General features: G+C 43.2%; 1 protein-coding gene across 1 annotated transcript in view; it reads left to right on the top strand.

Moving 5' to 3' along the window:
• The first annotated feature begins 5,303 nt into the window (after positions 1 to 5,303).
• Positions 5,304 to 20,221, top strand: part of LOC136653060 (olfactory receptor 14I1-like) — an 82,409-nt gene continuing 67,491 nt past the window's right edge. Inside the window, exons 1-2 of the mRNA XM_066629985.1 lie at positions 5,304 to 6,210; positions 11,972 to 12,044. Of these exons, the coding sequence (XP_066486082.1) occupies positions 5,304 to 6,210; positions 11,972 to 12,044 (980 nt within the window). The remainder of the gene's footprint in view (positions 6,211 to 11,971; positions 12,045 to 20,221) is intronic.

Here is a 20,221-nt window from a genome sequence, read left to right as displayed (position 1 = left end):
CTCAGAGAGTTTGTTTGCTCATTAGAGGGGGATGTTGCTGCAGTCTTATCAGCTGTCTGGGCAGGCAGCCAAGAATCACTTTGTGCAGGGATGGAGGATGATGCAGTGGTCAGAGGCTTCGAGCTATGTGTGGAGGAGGGCAGCAGCTCTTGATTAGAGTCAGAGAAATCAGAGAAGACTCTCTTCGCTGTTATTTTGAATGTGCTGAGAAACCTTCTCATTCAAAACAGAGTCAGGGGAATTGTAGAGGTGTCAAAGGACAGAAGGAGTCTGACTCTAGATGCAGGACTACTTAGCCATTGGGCACTTATGTCAATCTGATTAAGATCCATACATAAAATTTACTTAAGGATATTTTTACACAGAACCTGTCCCTCCATTTTCCATAATTTACTGGCACTCTGCCAACCTCCAAGAGAATTTGGTTTGCTTGGAAACAGCGTGAGTGAGAGCCAGCAGCTTTAAGCAAAGAGACAGGTTTGATCCTAGATTCTTTTGCAGAGACAGAGGCGTCCTTGGACATTATCTGCGTGTGGCTATAAGCTCGTGTTGTTGCTGGAGAACTGCCCTTGGGTCTTGGGGCTGATTGCTCCTGCAGCTTCTTTTGTAGTTTATCAATTTGGGAGGATATAAACTTAAGTTCCTGAAAGATTGCCAAAACTGTTCTAGCCGCAACAAGGGAGTGATCTCCCAAAAGAGTTAAGATGGTAGTATTGCCTGGTTCAAGGTCCACCTGTTCCTCTTGGTCCCCATGAGTTAGGTCCTTATCTCCCAGTGCACTCTCATGGCATAAACATTTAGTGAGATCGCTTCAGGGCAGGACCCATTCTTAGTGTTTCCCAAACATGGTATGCTGTTACGTTCTTCCATCTCCAAATCAATTTCAGTCTCTAGACAGCTCGAGTTATTAGATAAAGCAGGGTTGGGAGTAACACTTATGGTCTCGTTCCAAGATGTTATTTGATCCATTTGGAGTTGTTTAGAGACCTTCGGAGGGGAACCGCTGCCAGTTCGCTGCCTTTTCTTTCTCCTGCCCATGTTTTCAATCCAAATCAATCCACAAAAGTAGGCATTCCAAAGCAGCAAAATAACCAGTATCAATGTTGCCAGCAGGATCTTCAGCTAGTTAAAATAACTTGGGAGAAGAAAAAACCTCCCGCGTTGCCACTAAGGCTAAAATTGATAAGAGCTCCAGCAGCTGAGATTCTGCTAGACGGCAGCCATCTTTTTTTCAATAACAATGTCAAATCAGTCAAACAATTAAAGAGTCATCCATATCTTTATCTTGCATCTCTTCTTACAAAAAAAGGGTGGATCAGTAATCCAGGTCAATAACACTGTCAAATTAAGTTAGTATGCCTTTAAATGACCAGGCCTAAATTAGAACTTCTTGCTAGGAAAGCAAAAGTAAAGGATTTTTCAGCCGTTGAAGATTTATTTCTTTTCCATGCACACCAGTAAGCAAAATAATCTTATGTTTATTCCAGCAGGGGTTTCTTTAGATCCAGATTCGCTCATTTCTCCTCTGGGTGGCTACCAGCCAATGTAAACAATCTCAAAATTATCTTTTCATCCTTCCAACCTCTTGATTACAGTTCTTGTTATAGCCTTTAATAATCCAAGGTTACTCACTTTATAAAGCTGTTTTTGCTGTCGTGTTGTATCTAGGCCGTGGGAGACGGAATTCCCAGCTTTCCTAACCACCAAGATGGCGACTGGGATACAATGTGATTCAGCACAGAGCAAATGGGGAGAAAGCTTTGAAATTGCCTGTTTCAAAAGACAATCCCGTTCAAGCTCTCAGCTCTTCGTACCATCTTCTTGACAACGAAGCGTGCCTTAGTTGTTGAGGCACATGAAAAACACATCTATTTAGCAGTCCCCCCGGGGAGCCCTCCGAGGTTCACTGCTACTTCGCTGAGTTTTGGCTCCGCCCCCTAATTTAATTTCAATTAATAGGAAAAATATATGTAGTATAGATTATTTTTAAAGGTGATAATTACGGTTAACATTTGCAAGTTATAGACCCCAGGAGATAAGAAGCACCGTTTAAGTTATAGCTTACTGAGATTTGGTCAACAATTTGAATAAAGTTAAAGCTGTTTGAATCAGACTTATTGAATCAGAGTAATTTGGATTGATTTTCTTCTTCATTTCCCTAGGAAATTAATTATATTAGTTTACAGAGAGAAATGATTTCTTTTCTTTTGTTATTATTCAAAAAAAGAAAAAGAAAAAAAAAACACGTTGGTTAGGATTACAGAGTTACATTTCAATTTGCGGAAAACAAGAAGATACAACAAATAACAGAATAAACCATGAATAGTAATAAAACCAATAAGCCAGAAACAATGCATGTAATAAAGGAAGACTTTTCTGGCACTTTTCTTATGAAAAGAAAAACTGAAACCAGGCTTTTGAGGTTTTTATAAACTCCTGCTGCAAACATTTTCAGTGGGCCTGCTATATCCATGGATTTGGGACCAGTGGATTTCATTATCCATGGGTCCCTAAACCCACAGGTCAGACCACATGAGCCCTCCAGAGGCCACATGCAGCCTCCCCAATCCTCAGAACACCTTCTAGAGGCCTTAGAAGGTCACTTCCATTTTTTTGGAAAAAACCAGAAGTGACCGGAAGTGACTTTTTAAGGCCTTAAAAGACCTTTGGAAGGCGGGGGGCTTCCCTGGTTTTTACAAAAAAAAAAAAAAAAAAAAAAAGTGACCTTCTAAGGCCTCCCAGAGGACTTATAATGCCTTCTGAGGACCAGGGGGGCCACGTACAGCCTTCCTGGCCCTCAGAACATCCTGCAGAGATGATGGGAGTGCAGCACCTATCACCTCCAGAGGATTACAGGGCCCCCAAAACCCACATATTTCATTATCCATGGGTTTCCTTATCCACAGGGGTTTTCTCTTTTATCATTTGCAGCTACTTAGTTTCAATGTGAGAACAAAGTACTTATTTCTGACCATCATCTGCTTAATGATGTCACTTGCTGCTTAATGATGCCATTTCCAACCCTCAGCAGGCGCCATGCATGCTACCTTCGACTCTGTATGCGTTTCACATCCCGGATGTAATTTGTGTGTTTGTGCATGTGTGCAGGATTTACTGCTTTATGTGTTGTTTTTTTCAATGTGCTTCAATGCATCCTTCATGTGCTAAGTATCTCTTTGAACATAAAACAGAAGCAAAAATAAAGCTTTATGGGGGGAGAGATTTCATTAATTTTGTTTTGCTCTTCTGTGTTGAACTCATGGGATCAAATCTCTCAGAAGCCAAAGCAAAGATTACATCATCTTTTTCAGTGCATGTAAGCTTCAAAAGTCAATACTGTATAGAAATTAGCTACGCATATAGTGGCTAGATGCAAAGAACGAATGAACATTTTTAGATGCATGCATAGGTTGAAGGATGGTGACTTAAGGCAGCTGATGGAGTAATTTCATATACTGCTGAAATATATCTATGAAAAGGCTTCCGAGAGCTTCTGTAAGTAGTTGCAGATTACAAATTGAATGATCATGTTTTAAATGTTTTAAATGTTTTATGAATGTAGGGTCTGTGACTGTAAATAAAGAATTATGATGAAATTGAATGATCCTCAAAAATGTTATGTCAGTCAGTCAGTCAGTCAGTCAGTCAGTCTCTCTCTCTCTCTCTCTCTCTCTCTCTCTCTCTCTCTCTCTCTCTCTCTCTCTCAACTAATTTTTTTTTCTATTCTTAAGAATTATTATTCAGTGCAGTTCTACTTAGAATTATGTCTCATTGTGTTTAAAGGGGCTTACTGCCAGGAATGTGTGCAGATGATTGCAGCTTTATAGCATAATCCTAAATATATTTAAAAGGATGTGCCAGTCCACTGTGGTGAAACTCGAGTTGAGTTACAAGTCCCTGCCCCCTTTGATTCGACTTGTGCACGAGTCTTAATGGGCAGCCTTTGGGAGCCAGCCAGAGCTTTTTTAGGATTCAGTTTGACTCAAGTCAGAGTCTTTTTGATAAATGAGTCAGGTGTGACTCTGCAGAACAAAGAGAACTGCTGGAGGTCTCTGTAAGTGTGTTGGAGTTGTTGTTTAACACTCCTCTGATGTTCCCATCCCATCTGTAAACAAAAACTTTGCTGTACTTCGAGTGAGTGCAGCAGTGCAGAATGCGCCAATCGGTTCCTTACGAATTCCAGCAACAAACCCATCCACCCCCATTCACATCATGACTCCCAATTCTGCCCTCAGAAGGAGCGCTGAGCACAGATAGGGAGATGTGCTGCAGGGAGGGAGAAGGTGCCGCAGCTCCACAAAGTGGGAGGGCACGGGCAACATGAGTGAGGGGACAGAAGTGGCAGGTCAGAGTTTCTGAGGCTCCATTTGTTTGTGAGAAACTCCCGAGTTCCGAGTCACTTTCGGTTTTCAAAACAAACCTGTCTTGAGTCCGCATGAATCCAGGAAATGTACGTTGGGCGACTCGAGTCTGTGTCTTATGAGTCGAGTCACCCGTCCTACATATTTATTCAGAATTACATCTCACTGTGTTCAGTGGGGCTTACTCCTCAGTAAGTATGGTCAGGATTGCAGCCTTGGTGATCCAATTACATGAGATGAGTGGAACTGAACAGGTATTTCAGCTTAAAGAACTTATAGATTATGCAGTTTGAATATTTTCAGATATCTTACACTCTAAAGAACAATGGGATTGAAACCACTTTTGCTACAAACAGTCATCAAGGCTGCAATCCTAACCACACTTTCCTGAGAATAATCCCCATTGAACAAAATAGGACTTACTTCTGAGTAGACCTGGTTAGGCTTTTGCCCTATAATGCCAAACTTTTTAAATATCAACTGTAATTTTTCATTCCTATATCTTTCTTTTCCCCACAGAAGCATGTCATTTTCTCTTTTACCTGCACAATGGGTGTAATGGGTTTTGTCTTCAAAACACAATTTTAATGCATTCTCTCACTATTTCCCATGTTTACTGCTGCATTAACCTTTGGCTGGGTTCTGTCTAACATCATGATTTTTCCCCCCTGTATTCTTCAGTACGTCAATAATGCCATCTCAAAATCCAGACAGTGGTGTGAAGGCTCAGGTATAAAGAAAGCGAAAGGAAGAGAGTTACTGCTTGGGATTTGGTCTCTTTTACACTATTCTCATCAACTGTTTCATTGATCCAAATGGTTATTACAATGCAACAGGGAAAGGAAGCCTTCTGAACTGATCAAGTGCTTCAGTTCCTTAAACATCTATGACAATTTTTAGGAAACAAAGGTTCAATCATAATACTTTTCTACTCTCCACAAAATGTCCAACCTTACTTCCATGCCTGGATTTCTGCTCCTGAAATTCTCAGAGGTCCGAGAACTCCAGCTGTTACACTTCTTTGTGTTTCTAGCACTGTACATGACAACAATGATGGGGAATCTTCTCATCATTGCTGCTGTAGCCTTTGATCATCACCTCCACACACCCATGTACTTCTTATTAATGAACTTGGCCATTTTAGATGTTGGCTCCATTTCTGTCACAATACCCAAATCCATGGCAAATTCATTCATGAACAGTCAGTCTATTACTTATTCTGGATGTGTGGCTCAAGTTTTCTTTGTCTTCTTCTTTGAAACCTCCGATTTTGTCCTCCTTACGATAATGGCCCATGACCGCTATGTCGCCATCTGCAATCCGCTTCGATATGAGGCCATTATGAACAAAAGAGCCTGCCTTCAGATGGTGGTCAGTGCCTGGATTAGTGGCTTCCTCTATGCTGTGTTGCACACTGGTGGCACCTTTGCGGTGAACTTCTGTTCTAACATTGTTGATCAATTCTTCTGTGAAATCCCAAAGTTACTAAAACTCTCTTGCTCAAATTTGTACCTGGTAGAAGTTGGGCTTCTTGTGGCTAGTTGTAGTGTAGTGTCAGGCTGTTTTATTTTTATCATTATCACTTACACACAGATCTTCTCTGCAGTGCTTAGAATACCATCCGTTCAGGGTCAGAAAAAAGCCCTCTCCACTTGTCTTCCCCACCTCATTGTGGTCTCAGTGTTTGTATTCACTGGAATCTTTGCCTATACCAGTCCTCCTACTAACACTTTATCTAAACAGGATCTAGTGTTTGCTATCATCTATACCATGGTTCCACCAATGATGAATCCTATAATCTATAGCATGAGAAACAAGCAGATCAAGGTTGCATTGTGGAAGCTGTTAAGCTGTTAAACTGTTAAGTTTCAAACATCCTTCTAATAACACTTGTAGGATTATTCCGTGAGGGAGCTTAAAAATGGACCCTAAGTTATCCCACAAACTTCATGGCTGAGTGGAGATTGGAATCCAAATATAAATCCTACACTGTCACCACATTGTTTCTCACCTGTTACTTTGGATAGAAACCAAAGCTTCCTACTCAACATTGCTGTTGACTACATTGGGAGAAGTTGGTTTGTTGAGTGGGGAACTTTCTGCAGGTGGCTATTGTAGCTTGAGAAATGTGTGACTACTTAGGGCGCAATCCTAACCCCTTATGTCAGTGCTTTCCAGCACTGACATAGCGGTGCCAATGGGACATGTGCTGCATCCTGCAGTTGGGTGTCACTCATGGAGGCCTCCTCAAAGTAAGGGAATGTTTGTTCCCTTACCTCAGAGCTGCATTGCTCTTATGTCAGTGCTGGAAAGCACTAACATAAAGGGTTAGGATTGTGCTCTCACTTGATTAGCTGAACTTCCCTGTATTAAGCACCCAGCTTGACCACCATTTTGTTTAAAGTGTGGTGTCACATTCATGGTGAATCCCCTAACCAATTTTCCAGTGCTGGTGTAGTTGTGCCAGTGGGGTATGCGTGGTATCCTGTGGTGGAGGGGCCTTTTAAAGATATGGAATCATGTATTCCCTTACCATGGGGCTGCACTGTGGCTACACCAGAGCTGGAAAGTTGGATAGAATTGGGCCCCTAGTCTCTTTTCCTTATTTTGTTTAATTCCTTCTCTTTGGGGACTTTTAATAAACTAGCTAAATTTTGACTATTTGTCTGCCTAGTCCTTTTTCATGGGTCTTTGCTCAGTAGATACTATTGTGGGTTTGAGTTAAGAGTAATACTGGAGTTCAGTATACTATTGAGAAGGTTTTTCCCCAGATGGCCCCATCTACCTCGTATCTATACTTTGGGACAGTGGCAGCAATTGTGGATCAGTCAAACATGTTTACTTTAGCCTGATAGATATTTAAGAGCTTTGGGAAGGACAATTCTGTTAGCTGCATTTATCATAATTATTACCATCAAGGAGGGAAAATTCCATGGATGCGCAAAGGACCTTTGCAAAGTTCCCCATGACTACACATGAGTCAATGCCAGGAGCTGGAGATATGCTCTTCTCCATCTATAAAGAGTCCATTCAAAACAATATAGGGCACGCAGGTCTTCTGCAAAAGATAGGCAGGGCTCCATTGAAAAGAACTTTCAAAGCCCAGGTTGGGATCTGTGTTTTTAAGCCTCAACCATTTACTGGGTACTTTGATAGCAATTTCCACAGAGGTTGGTCACGGTAATAGTGCTGATGGGTGCTTACGCCACAGTGAAGATGCCCCAGTGTGTCGGGGGCCGAGGATTCCAGATAGTTAGATTGGCTGCATTGCTGCTCCTTGGTTTACAGCTTCAGCTGCCTCACAGTACCAGCAAGAAGTGTAACAGCCCATGGCATTTGCATTCTGATGTCACAGAGGGTGAAGTTAGTTTTGTGGATGGTATCATCATGGGTGAATTTGTCTCTCTCCTCTATTTAGAATTCAATGAGCTTCATTTTACTGACTTTCCAGCTAGGTCATTCAATGTTTAGTAAGTAGTTCTTTCAATCATCCTTTTTGATAATATCTTAATGGGGAATATATGTTTAATGACACCATTACTACTATTCTATTTGCATTTTATCTAACTTCTGGGGAAAAAAAGGAAATTGTTTAATAATATTCATGTCAAAAAAGCAGCCTGGGTCAAGTGATAACTCTGTGTAAGTATTCTTGTTCAAATGAAGACATAGACTTCATTAGTTTAGATCTGTGCTTCTCAAGGTTTTTCCTCTGCCATACCACTTCATATGGTCCACCTATTCAAAGCACCACCGGAAGTAACTGGCAATGATGTCATCACCATTTACTTTGGGGTGGGTGGCCAGATGTGAAGCAACAAACAGTAAGAGGCTCAGGGTGGACCGAAGGGCTTTTTCTTGCATGGAAAATCATGCTTTGAAGCTCTGCCCGCCAAGCCAAGCCTCCTACCACTGTTTGTTGTGTCATGTTTCTGGTTTTGCTGCCAGGCTGCAGGTGTCAGAATCCCGCGAGTACCACCAGCCACCACCTCAAGTACCGCTGGTGGTACCCGTACAACTGGTTGAGAAACACTGGTTTAGATCAGGATGGCCAGCCTTCCAACCTAGGGCTCCTGGGCCTTTAACAATTGTGTTGCTGCAACTGCTGAAATTCCTTCTTCTACACAATTGTTAAAGGTGGTACTCACAGGATCCGAGGACCAAAGGAATTCAGTTCCTGTGCAAGCTCAAGTTCTTCCAAAGTTACTTCAGTTGAATTGAAAACAACACCTAGTTTTTTACTGAGGTGTTCAACCGATGTTTCGGATATACCACTTCACAGTGCAGTTTTGGATTCCTAAGAGCTAAAAGGCATGCATGACAATCCATTGACATACATTATCTGTTTTTGTAGCTCTCTATCAATTCTTCTTAAAGCCTTCAGTATTTGATTAATCAAAGTCAGATTGCAGGAATTACAAACTAAGGCTCCAATCCTAACCACACTTCCCTGAGAGTAAGCTCCATTGAACAAAATAGGACTTACTTCTGAGCAGACCGGGTTAGAATTGTGCCCTAATATGGCCAGGTATTGAGGACCCAATCCTATTCAACTTTCCAGCACAACTGTGCAACCACAATGCAGCCCCAAGATAAGGGAACAAATGTTCCCATATCTTGAGGAGGCTTCTGTGACTGCCTTTCCACCACAGGATGCAGTGCATATCCCATTGGCATGACTGCACCAGCACTGGAAAATTGGATAGGATTGAGCCCTCAGAGCCCTCGAGGAAATGAAGATGTGATTTAAATTTCTGCCCAACGTTGCATATACGCAGCAGGGATCAAATGTGTACACCTGTGGGCTGGGCAGTAATGGGTTAAAGGATTACCCAAGCAATTTACAAAACAAAGGCTGCAATCCTAAACACACTTTCCTGAGAGTCCCATTGAATAAAATAGGACTTACTTCTGAGTAGACCTGGTTAGGACTGTACCCATAGTAATTCAAACCTAAACCGCCATTATCATTGTCTTTAAAAGAATACAAATGTATAAGGGAGATTGAGCTATTTGCTGTTCCATGGCATGCCTGCAACCATTTTTAACAGGAAAAAAAAAAAAAATATGCCATTGCACCTGAAGTGAAATTGCACCATAATGAAGTGAAACTGTCATTGCAGCACATTCATAAAAAACTACCACCAGGTTCTTGCTTTTCTGTTTGCCCTGAATGAGATCAACAAGAATGGCAACCTCTTACCCAACATGACACTGGGATTCAAGGTCAAAGAGGACAGTTCCAATGCAGCCGGATCCTCTATTGGCACTATGGATCTCCTCTTCAGAGGGAACCCACTTAATTACCACTGTGACAAGAAGAAGCTCATGGCCATAATTGGAGGGCTCATCCCCCAAAACACAATCCACATGCCCAGCATCTTAAATATCTACAAGACTTTACAGGTATGTTTATTGAAATGCAAAGGGCCAACCACTGAGATTCATTAGGGCAACAACCCAATTGGTTCACCTGCTTGTGCTTCTTTCTTGCAAATCTGGTGACCTAAAAGACCCAAGTCTCTGTCCACTTAGTTCAGCAGTGGTTCTCTTAAGCTAACTACCTGTAATTAAACCTGTATGCATTAGACAACAGACACTTTTTTTGTTTAGAAAACTGTTTGGAATTGAGGGGTGTATGTGCCTATGTGTGTGTGTGCAAGCATGTTGAAGCTTATCACTTCCTACAGGTTCTCAAAACCAAATTCCTCTTTACCAAATTACCTTTGCAATAACTGGCTTTAGGACCATTATACCTGCATTTACCCCATCAATAATCTTCTAAAGAGCACAGTACCAGACAGTGGCATAGCTAACAACCATGTAGCCTGGTGCTGAGCTCAAAATGATGCCCTGGAAGTGATGTCACAACCGGAAGTGATGTCATGCCCAGGCTTTTAAAAAAGTGAAAACCAGGGAAAACCTGCCTCTTCCCCCCCCCCCGGAATCTTGCCACCCACTTGTTCTGCCGTCTCCCCCCCAGGCAGTGGCATAGCTAAGGCATCTATCTGCTGTCTGGGGTCAAAGAAGATTTTGCAGCCCCCCCCCCACATGACAAAATCAAATTTAATTAAGTAAATAAATACAAGGTCTGACTCTTATTGGTTAGAGACACTGTTCAGGGGTGAAGAGGGACGGTTATTCTCCCCCTGCTAAATATAAGGGAGCACCACTTGAAAAAGTGCCTCTTTACATAGTTAGCAGGGGTAACTGTATTATGCTATATGGAAATGAGAGCTGATTCATATTAACAGTTCGGTTCGGTTACTGGAGGTAGGAAGTTCGACTCTGTCAGTCCGCTTCTCCAGCGGCTGCATTGGCTGCCCATTCGTTTCCGGGCCCAATTCAAGGTGCTGGTATTGACCTTTAAAGCCCTATACTGCTCTGAACCGGGGTATCTTAGAGATCGCCTACTCCCGTACAATCCGGCTCGTCCTCTTAGGTCATCAGAGAAGGCCTTTTTACAAGTGCCGCCGCCTAGGGAGGTACGTGGGGCGGCTGCAAGAAATAGGGCCTTCTCAGTAGTGGCACCAACGCTATGGAACTCCCTTCCCCTTGACTTAAGAATGGCTCCCTCTCTTGAGACCTTTCTGTTTAAACAAGCCTTCTGAGTTCTTGGCCTTTTAACATCTTTTTAACATCTTTTAATATTTTTACAGGCCTGATTCTTTTATGACTTGCTGCTGCTCTATGCTCTTTTTACCTAGTTTTTATTCTGACTGCTGTTTTTTATTATGTGTTAATATGTTTTTATTTGTTTTAAAATTATGTTTTTAATATGTTGTAAGCCGCCTTGAGTCCCTTCGGGGAGAAAGGCGGGGTAAAAATAAAGTTATTATTATTATTATTATTATTATTATTATTATTATTATTATTAACACCTTATTGGTTCCATGCTGTATCACAATAACATCTCATTGGTTCTCAGAACAATCAGTGTCATAGGTCAGTTTGGAGTTAAGAAAATCGATTTTTTGTTCCATAAGGCAGTTGTGTTTTTGTTTTCTGGTTAATCGACCATAACTTTTGATAGAATACAGATATTCCAATACAGTTTTGATTCATTGCATTCTGCATTAAATTACCTTTCCAATGATAGATAACATGATGGTATTATTCATACATATCAAAATTTTGCAATTTTGGCCACTAGTGTCAAGCTCAGTTTAATGGCCCCCTAAAGTTTGTTGTCTGGTGCAACTGCTACCCCCTGCATCCTCTTAGCTATGCCACTGGTACCAGATGATTTAAAGTTACCATAAATTTGGGTTGAGGATAAAGATACCAAGAGGCACACATTGTCTTGTGATAAACTTTGAGAAAGAAATTTAAATTTAGATAACATTATCTTTCTTCTTCAGTTCAATTACAAATCCTTTGACCCTGCATTGAGTGATAAAACTCAGTTTCCTTTCCTCTACCACATGGTCCCAAATGTAAACGCTCAGCATGATGGGATTGTTCATATCCTTAAGCACTTTGGATGGACATGGGTTGGTGTCATTGTTTCAGACGATGACAGTGGAGAAATCTTCCTGAGGATCCTTCCATCCAAGCTCTTGGAGAACAATATTTGTGTTGAGTTTACAGAAATGATTCTGAAACTAAAGACATACTGGGATCCAACAGAACTCTTAGTTCATACAGTAAGAAAAATAAATTCTACTCTGTCGTTGACCAAAAGTAATGTGATTCTTGTTAACGGGGATCCACAACCAATGGAGGCTTTACGACGAGTTCTAATCCTCAATGAATATTTCCTAATGAAGCCAATAGAAAAGGTTTGGGTCACAACAGCTCAGTGGGATTTTACAGCTGTCTGCTGGCAGAGTGAGTTCACGCTCAAATCATTCAATGGCACCTTGTCTTTCACACTCCACACCCATGATTTGCCTGGATATGGAGACTTCCTGGAGAAAATCAATCCTCATGAATCAATGGTTTATGATGTGAAGTGGTTTTGGTCTCATGCATTTGAATGTCCGTTGTCCCCATTTACAGTTTATGCAAAAGATGCACCAAACTGCAGTGGGAAGGAGAAGCTGGCCAGTCTCCCTGCATCTGTGTTTGAAATGCAAATGTCTAGCCAGAGCTACAGTGTCTACAATGCTGTGTATTCTGTTGCACATGCTCTCCATGCCATGTTTTCGTCCAGATCCAAGCAAAGACCCTTCAACGATGGAGCCACCTTTAACATTCTGAATGTTCAACCATGGGAGGTTAGGTTCTCTGATCCCTCGTTCTCTGTCTGTAGTATAATAAAACACTGAGTGCATCGATACACACACTTGCCACTGACTGGTTTCAAGTTCTTTGTTCCAGTGCAGCATTTGGACTTATCTGAAGTCATTCATTAATTTCTGCTTTTAGGGTGTAATCGTAACCAACTTTCCAGCACCTGGGTAAGGGCAATGCAACTCTGAGATAAGGGAACATGCATTGCCTTACCTTGAGGAGGCCTTCGTGACTGCCCCCCAACTGCAGAATGCAGCACATGCCCCGCAAGCACAGCTATGCTAGTGCTGGAAAGTTGGTTAGGATTGCGCCCTTTGTTTCATAAACAAAATTCATTGGCTTGCTTTCCCTTGATGGAAGGAAGCAGAACAAGAGAGCTGGAGCTTCTTTCTGAGGGGAAGTGGCATGCTGAAAGGCTGCCCACATGGATGACTGTCCAGCCCACATTGGCACAGTGGGACTCAGGGAAAGAAGGGTAGAAAGGTAGGAAAGGAAAGTGACCTTTACCATGCTGGCTTGGCATGGCAGTCCTTGAACTGTGAATGGAAAGAACTGGCTTACTGGAGAACCAATGGGTGAAAACACATGAATGCAGTAACAGAAAGGTAGATAAGCAATGGTGGATGAATGACAGGCACAAAAATTTTATAGTTTAGGTACTTTATCTTTTATGTATTTGTTTGCTAGCTGCCTTTTGTGCCCAAACAAACAATGGCACCCCCCCCCCCAAAAAAAAAAATGTTATGCAAACAAGGTACAGTTGCCCATGGAATTTTGTAAGAGGCCAGACTTCTTACAAGTCAGCCGGAAATGTGTGTGTGCATGGGGGTGGGGTGGGGGGGAATGATTGTTCTGACAATGAAAAGTGTGGCATTCCTCTTGGTCTGTGGTATGTTAAGCCTCTTGCTCCAGTCCAGCTCTGAAACAAAGTATTACTCTGAGTGATGGTGTCTGGGCACTCAAAATCACATACAAATGTATACATGTGCACCACACTTCATATTATACAGTCAAATAAGTTTTAAAAAATATTTTTCATCTGGCATAGATGTAAGCAAGCTCATTGTGGACCATTGATCGGCAGGGGATGTAAGTAAGAAACTATTTTTCTTATGTCTACACCACTGCCTGGTCCTCAGTCAGCTTGTGGAATGGAACTGAAGTCGTTTTGGCATGCTGTAGGCCACCCCTGAATAGGACTGGGCCATGAGAATCAATAATACACATTCTGAGTGTGTGAAATCTTCCCAAAAAGTGTTAGGTGAGTGAAAGCTCACAGATCCTAGCTATCAAGCTGGTAACAGAGCACAGGTGGTTTGAAGACACCTTTTTCCTGCTTCATTTATTTATGAACCTAAATTCACGCTTTTCTGAGAAATGTTTATTTCAACAACAGTGCTGGAGAAGAGGTATTTTTTGACAGAAAGGGGGAACTGGCAAGTGGATACGATCTCATCAACACAGTCACATTCCCCAATTACTCCTTCACGAGGACCCACGTTGGAAGGATAGACTCCCAGGCTCCTGCAGGCAAAGAATTCACCTTGAATGGAAGTGCCATTGTGTGGAATCCCAAGTTCAATCAGGTGGGGATGGTTGTGATGTTTTTTGAACGATCAGTTCCACTACGGCAAAAGAACAGGGAAGTGCTGTTGCCTAGGTTCCCATGAACCAAACACTGAGATACTCTAAGGGAGGTTAGATATTGCTCACTGTCTACTACAAGTTAAACAGCAAATGGGTTGGGCAGAGTTGCCAAATGAGCTGCATGTCAAGTCTCATCACATTATACACTCCTTAAAAGACTTTAAGATGACCGCTGACACTGATAATATTGACCTGCCTTATAAAAGTATTCTAGGATTTTTCATCTGGCATAGATTTAAGTAGGCCCATTGTGGACCATAGATTGGCAGGGGATATAAGTAAGAAACTATTTTACTTATGTCTCCACCACTGCCTGGTCCCCTGGTCCCTAGAAAAAAAGTATTCTAGGATTTATTACTGAACTATTTGTAATGCTTGGACCACCTGAGAGGGCAGATGTATGAGAATGGTTTCAGATATTTGCAGTTTAGGCTATATTTGCAGTTTAGGCTATGGATTCTAAGTATTGGTAGACTGTAATTAAAATCTTAACATTGCCCTACTTTTTGGTCCAATATTAACCGATTTCTGCCCTGCCCACAGGTGTACGCATTTAATCCCTGTTGCGTATATGCAACATTGGATAGAAATGGTGTGAGCCAACTACTGCTAGCAGCTGAGCTTGCACACTGTTGCAAATGTGCCATAATGTGGCAGCGTGAAGGATTGTCGCACCAGCAATAAGGTCACTGCCAGTCAGAGGCCTGGGACTACTGGAACTCTACTGATAGGCACTCTGCTGGCTGGCTGAGAGAGAGAGAGAGAGAGAGAGAGAGAGAGAGAGAGAGAGAGAGAGAGAGAGGCAGGGGAGTCATTACAGGGGGAGGGTGTGGATCAGATGGAGGGGGCAGAAACACCGGCCATTACTACCACATATCCTGTCACAGGGCAGCTCATTTTTGTGCCAGTGTTATCATAGGTAGCAAGCTCAGCTGCCAGCAGTAGCTGGCTTATGCCATTTCTACCCAATGTTGCATATACACAACAGGACACATATCTAAGTAGCCCCATTGTGGCTGCTGGGGCTTTACCTGGATTAAGGGGACAAATGTCCCCCAGACACAATTCATGCACTATATTGCAGCACTAGACTGGGTTGCCTGTCATGTTCTCCAGAATGCTAGATAGTCAAATTCTAGATTAATACATAACCTACATTCTTGCTGTAGAATGTATGAATTTGTAAATCTCTGTTTTGATAGCTCCAAAGTATGGCTTGAAACTTCTCAGTATATGTGAGAAATGGATTAATGTGTCTTCTATTTTGTTTGTTTTGTTTCATACTGACTTTTTTGTTCCATTGTTCCATTGACACCATGCACAAGGAGTGCATGTAGTTTCTTAGGCAAATGATGTCCATGCTAAGTGTTCTAGCAATTCAAGAAACTCCATGTCCAAAGGTCCCTGATACCTGAGATATGGCTAATTCGACAGACTAGATGTGAGGGACTGGTGGGAATTGAATGTTTATGGAAGTCTTCCTGTTCCTCAGCTGTTGACTTGTCCATTTTGAAGGAGATCAAACGGGTGGATAGGCTGGTAGGGAGTGACAGCAAAGAAGGATTTGCTCCCCACCATGGTAGAATTCTGGAGCCTCACAATTGTGGTGAACTTAAAAAGAGGAAAAGAAAGGCAGCTAGTGTGCCCGTATGGGCACGCTAGCGCTGATTGCCAGGCTAAACCCCCTATCAGCCGGCAGCAGGGCTTTGCTGCCAGCTGATTGGCTGGCTGGCCTTGGGGGGCTGGACAACTGAGCCTGATCTAGCGCGCAGGTGCTAGACCCAGCTCAGTTCCGTTCCTGGAAGCGACCGAGCAGGTCGCTTTTTCCAGGAGCGGAGAGAGGCTGCCCCACGACGGGGCTTGAGGCACGGAGATCCGCGCTTGCAGGCTCCCGTCACTTCGGGCAGTGGGTAGCCTCTCTTGAGCTGCGCGCTCTGCGGCTTTAGCTCCGGGGCGCAGCGTCAGAGCGGCCCCGTGAGAGCTAGTGAGGGGGCATCCCGCTGCGCGCTCTGCAGACGGCGTCAGGGGGGGTGACCCGCTGCGCGCTCTGCAGGGTGTTAGCGAAGGGGGCGGCCCGCTGCGCGCTCTGTCCGAGGAAAAGAACTGACGGAGGCGGTAGATGAGAGTAGCAGGTAAGTGTTACTGGGTGTGCCTCCTACATATGTTAGCACCCACACATGTGGGAAATCTATGGGGGAACTTGTGTATTGGCCAATGGTATGGTTCAATGGTTGGGCAGGGAAGGAGGAGGGAGGTTAAAGGGCAATAAACAAACTTTTATTGCAGAGATAGTTTAGCAATAATAGAGTCAGGGGCTTTGAGTCAGGAGGGTGATGGTGACTTCACATGAGAGAATTCAGAGTTAAGCTCTGAAAAAGGTAGCTACTGTGAGAGAACATGGGAGGTTCCAAATTTATAAATGGAAGACAGGTTTTGCAGGTAAATGGACTGACTTGTCTAATGACATATATGAGAGCCATGAGTAAAAACCAGTAATTCTCCATCCTCACTGCCATTCCTTGTGATGATTTTTAGATATTGCTCCAGTCCAGATGTGTTGCGAGTTGCCACCCTGGACAGAGTAGGATAATCCGTCAGGGGGAGCAGATTTGCTGCTACGATTGTGCTCAGTGCCCTGAAGATATGATTTCAATCCAAATAGGTAAGCAACAGATTACAAAGCTGCATTCTTTTTAGAGTGAAATTCAGAATATTTTGTAAATATTGTGTGATAGGTGCATGTGTTGTTGTTGTTGTTGTTGTTGTTGTTGTTGTTGTTGTTGTATGGGGAAATGTCCAAGATGTTGTCCAAATGATTAGATCTGGAAAGGTACATGTGCATTCTTTACTTAATGGCTGCAACATCAGGCATTGACTTTCTTCTGTGAGTGGGACAGTGCTGAAGCAAAATCCACCTCATGCTTACTTTTGTCAATTTCCAAGGTTTGCCTCTTCTTTCAGAGACATCTTACTTCTTTCAGATGCTGGACAATGAGACAAATGCCTGGAACATCAGTATCCAAACAGTAACAAGGATCGGTGCATCTCCAAATACTTAGTCTTTCTAACCTATGAAGAGCCGATGGGAATAATGTTGTCTTCAGTTGTTCTTTTCCTTGCCTTGCTGACAGTTGTGGTGATGTGGAGCTTCATTCAACACCGGAATACTCCCATTGTCAAGGCCAACAAATGGGGCATCACCTGTACTCTTCTCTCTTCTCTGCTGCTGTGCTTTCTGTGTTCATTCCTATTCCTTGGTCGGCCCGAGAAGGTGACCTGCCTTCTCCGCCAAACAGTATTTGGCATCATCTTCTCAGTTGCTGTTTCTTGTGTGTTGGCCAAAACCATCACTGTCGTTTTGGCCTTCATGGCCACCAAGCCAGGAAACAGCATGAGGAAGTGGGTGGGGAAGAAGCTGGCAGTCTCAGTCATCATTCTGTGTTCTCTCATTCAAGCTGCCATCTGTGTACTGTGGCTGGCAACTTCTCCCCCCTTCCCAGAGTTTGACATGCATTCCCAGATTGACCAAATCATTGTGCAATGCAATGAAGGTTCAGTCTTCATGTTCTACATTGTCCTGGGCTACATGGGATTTCTGGCCACAATCAGCTTCACTGTTGCTTTCTTAGCCAGGAAGCTACCTGATACTTTTAACGAAGCCAAACTGATCACCTTCAGCATGTTGGTGTTCTGCAGTGTTTGGGTGTCCTTTGTCCCAAGCTACCTGAGCACCAAAGGGAAACATATGGTGGCTGTGGAGATCTTCTCCATCTTGACCTCTAGTGCAGGGTTGTTGAGTTGCATCTTTCTTCCCAAATTCTACATTATTATATGGAGACCAGATCTGAATACTAGAGAGCAGCTGGTACGGAAAAAGTCTATAATCACATGATTGATGGCATTTATCTTCTCACGCCTTCTGTTGCTCGTTTTGTTTTGCTGACACACACAAAATGCCTGATGGTTTTTGCATGGCAAAAGTTGACTGTGATCTGGTGGAACAAAACTGTACCAGGCTGGGTGATTCCTTCCTTTTTTCCAATTCATTTTATATGGAATAATGGTTTTATTAAATTTGTTTTCATTGATGTGTGTTACTAGCATTGTTTTTAAAATACTTTTAACAGGCTCATTCAAGGGGGGAAGCAATCATGTACAACATCCTGTACTGAACCTGATGACAGGTCACTGTAATTTGGTAGTGCAGGGTGACTGAGGCTGAAATCAAGATGTGCCAAATGTCAAAATTGTTAGAATGGTTCAAAAACCAGAATAGGGGATTTATACTGAGATTCACAATGCTAGCATACCATCTGCTTCAAGAACACAGGTGAGGAGGGCATTTTATTGCTAATGTGTACATTCAATGAAGCCCTGTGGGAAATTGTTCAAAGGTAATGGGAGGGGCGGAGACACACAGCCCAAACCTATCCCCGGCAATGTCGCTGGGTACAACAGAGCCAAAAAGGCAACCTCTGGAGCACAGAGCCCTTAGGATTGGCACCAGGATCAGGTGAATTCAAGAAGATAACTTAGGCCCAAATCCTAACCAACTTTCCAGCACTGACATAGCTGTGCCAATGTGATGTGAGCTGCATCCTTCAGTTGGGGAGCACTCATGGAGGCTTCCTCAAAGTAAGGGAATGTTTGGTCCCTTTCCTCGGAGCTGCATTGCCCTTAAGTCAGTGCTGGAAAGTGGGTTATGACTGCACCCTTAGTTATGTCTCCCCTCTGAGTTAATCAAAGAAGACAAGACCAAGGGGTCACAAACATTTTGCCACAGCAACAGCACCTTGAAGAGTTGGGATTAGATAATTGGGTACCTTCTAGCAGTTGCTTGGGAGGACAGAACACTACTGGAAGGAATGAAGTACCACCCAGTTGAAAGGTTAGTTGAGTAGTTACTTCAGTCTGAGGTCTGGCAAATCTGAGTGTTCACGATCAAGTTGATCCCTTGTGTTCCATCTCCCTTTTCATTAGGAAACCCATTAAGGGTGGTAACGTGGAGAGTCCTAGGAGAGTATTATCTTATTCATCATCTTCCCTTTCATAAAAATCACCAGTTAAGGGCAGTGCCTCCTCCTCACTGTCTCACTGCCCTGTCGTATCCCCCACCATTGCCAATGAAGCAGCAGTGCCAATGGAGCATGCACTGCATGCAGTGGTAGTGTGGCGATGAGGAGGCCTGCAAGATGTGAGTGTATCTGACTTACCTCTGGATAGGTCTCTTGGTATCCTATGGGTTTCCTCAGAACCACATGAGGAAGCTGGTGTAAATCTGAGGAGAGAACGGGGTGGGGCAGCCTGGGAAAGAGAGGATAGGATCCTCAGCAAGATGGGCAGCAAGTCGCTTCTTCCAGGTTACCTCCGGCCTCCTCTCTGCTCCCAAACTCCCCCCCCCCTCTCTCACCATGCTTGGCAGCTGGGTGGCATCAATCTGGCTTTATTCGTGGTGAATATGTCATTTGGGGGCCCACAAGGGAGCAAACAGTAGGATCAGGACCATATGACTTGGTTCAGATGCCCAGCATCAACTGGATCAGGGACAGAAGGATGACATGAAAGCAGCTGCTTCCCAGTCTGAGGGACTACCTGGTGAATGGTCCTCCTCTCATGCCGTTACTTCATTTAAGTGAAAAGACTTGTCGTGGATTGTCCTTGAACTAGCAGGTCCTTAGAGATTTTTCTGCTACTTAGGACTTGGAGCACAGAGTGGTTGTTCTTTGGTTCAGCATTACCCAGTGAAGGCCTTGGTAGAGGGTGAGGGTAAGTAAGGTAGATAGAGCCAGAATGAAAATATATTCGGAAAGGATGCTGGTGGTAGCTGGGGGGGGGGCATTTATTGCCCATTCTATTACTATTCTTATTCAGACTGTTTTGTACAGAAGTAATAGTGGTCACTTGTTCTTGATGGGCTCAGATTTGTTATGGGGAGAGTTGAAGCAGGGTTTGTGTGACTTCATTGTCAGCAGATGGGA

Source organism: Tiliqua scincoides, chromosome 5 (assembly GCF_035046505.1).
Source record: "Tiliqua scincoides isolate rTilSci1 chromosome 5, rTilSci1.hap2, whole genome shotgun sequence".
NCBI lineage: Eukaryota > Metazoa > Chordata > Lepidosauria > Squamata > Scincidae > Tiliqua > Tiliqua scincoides.
This window is presented reverse-complemented; position numbering and strand designations above follow the sequence as displayed.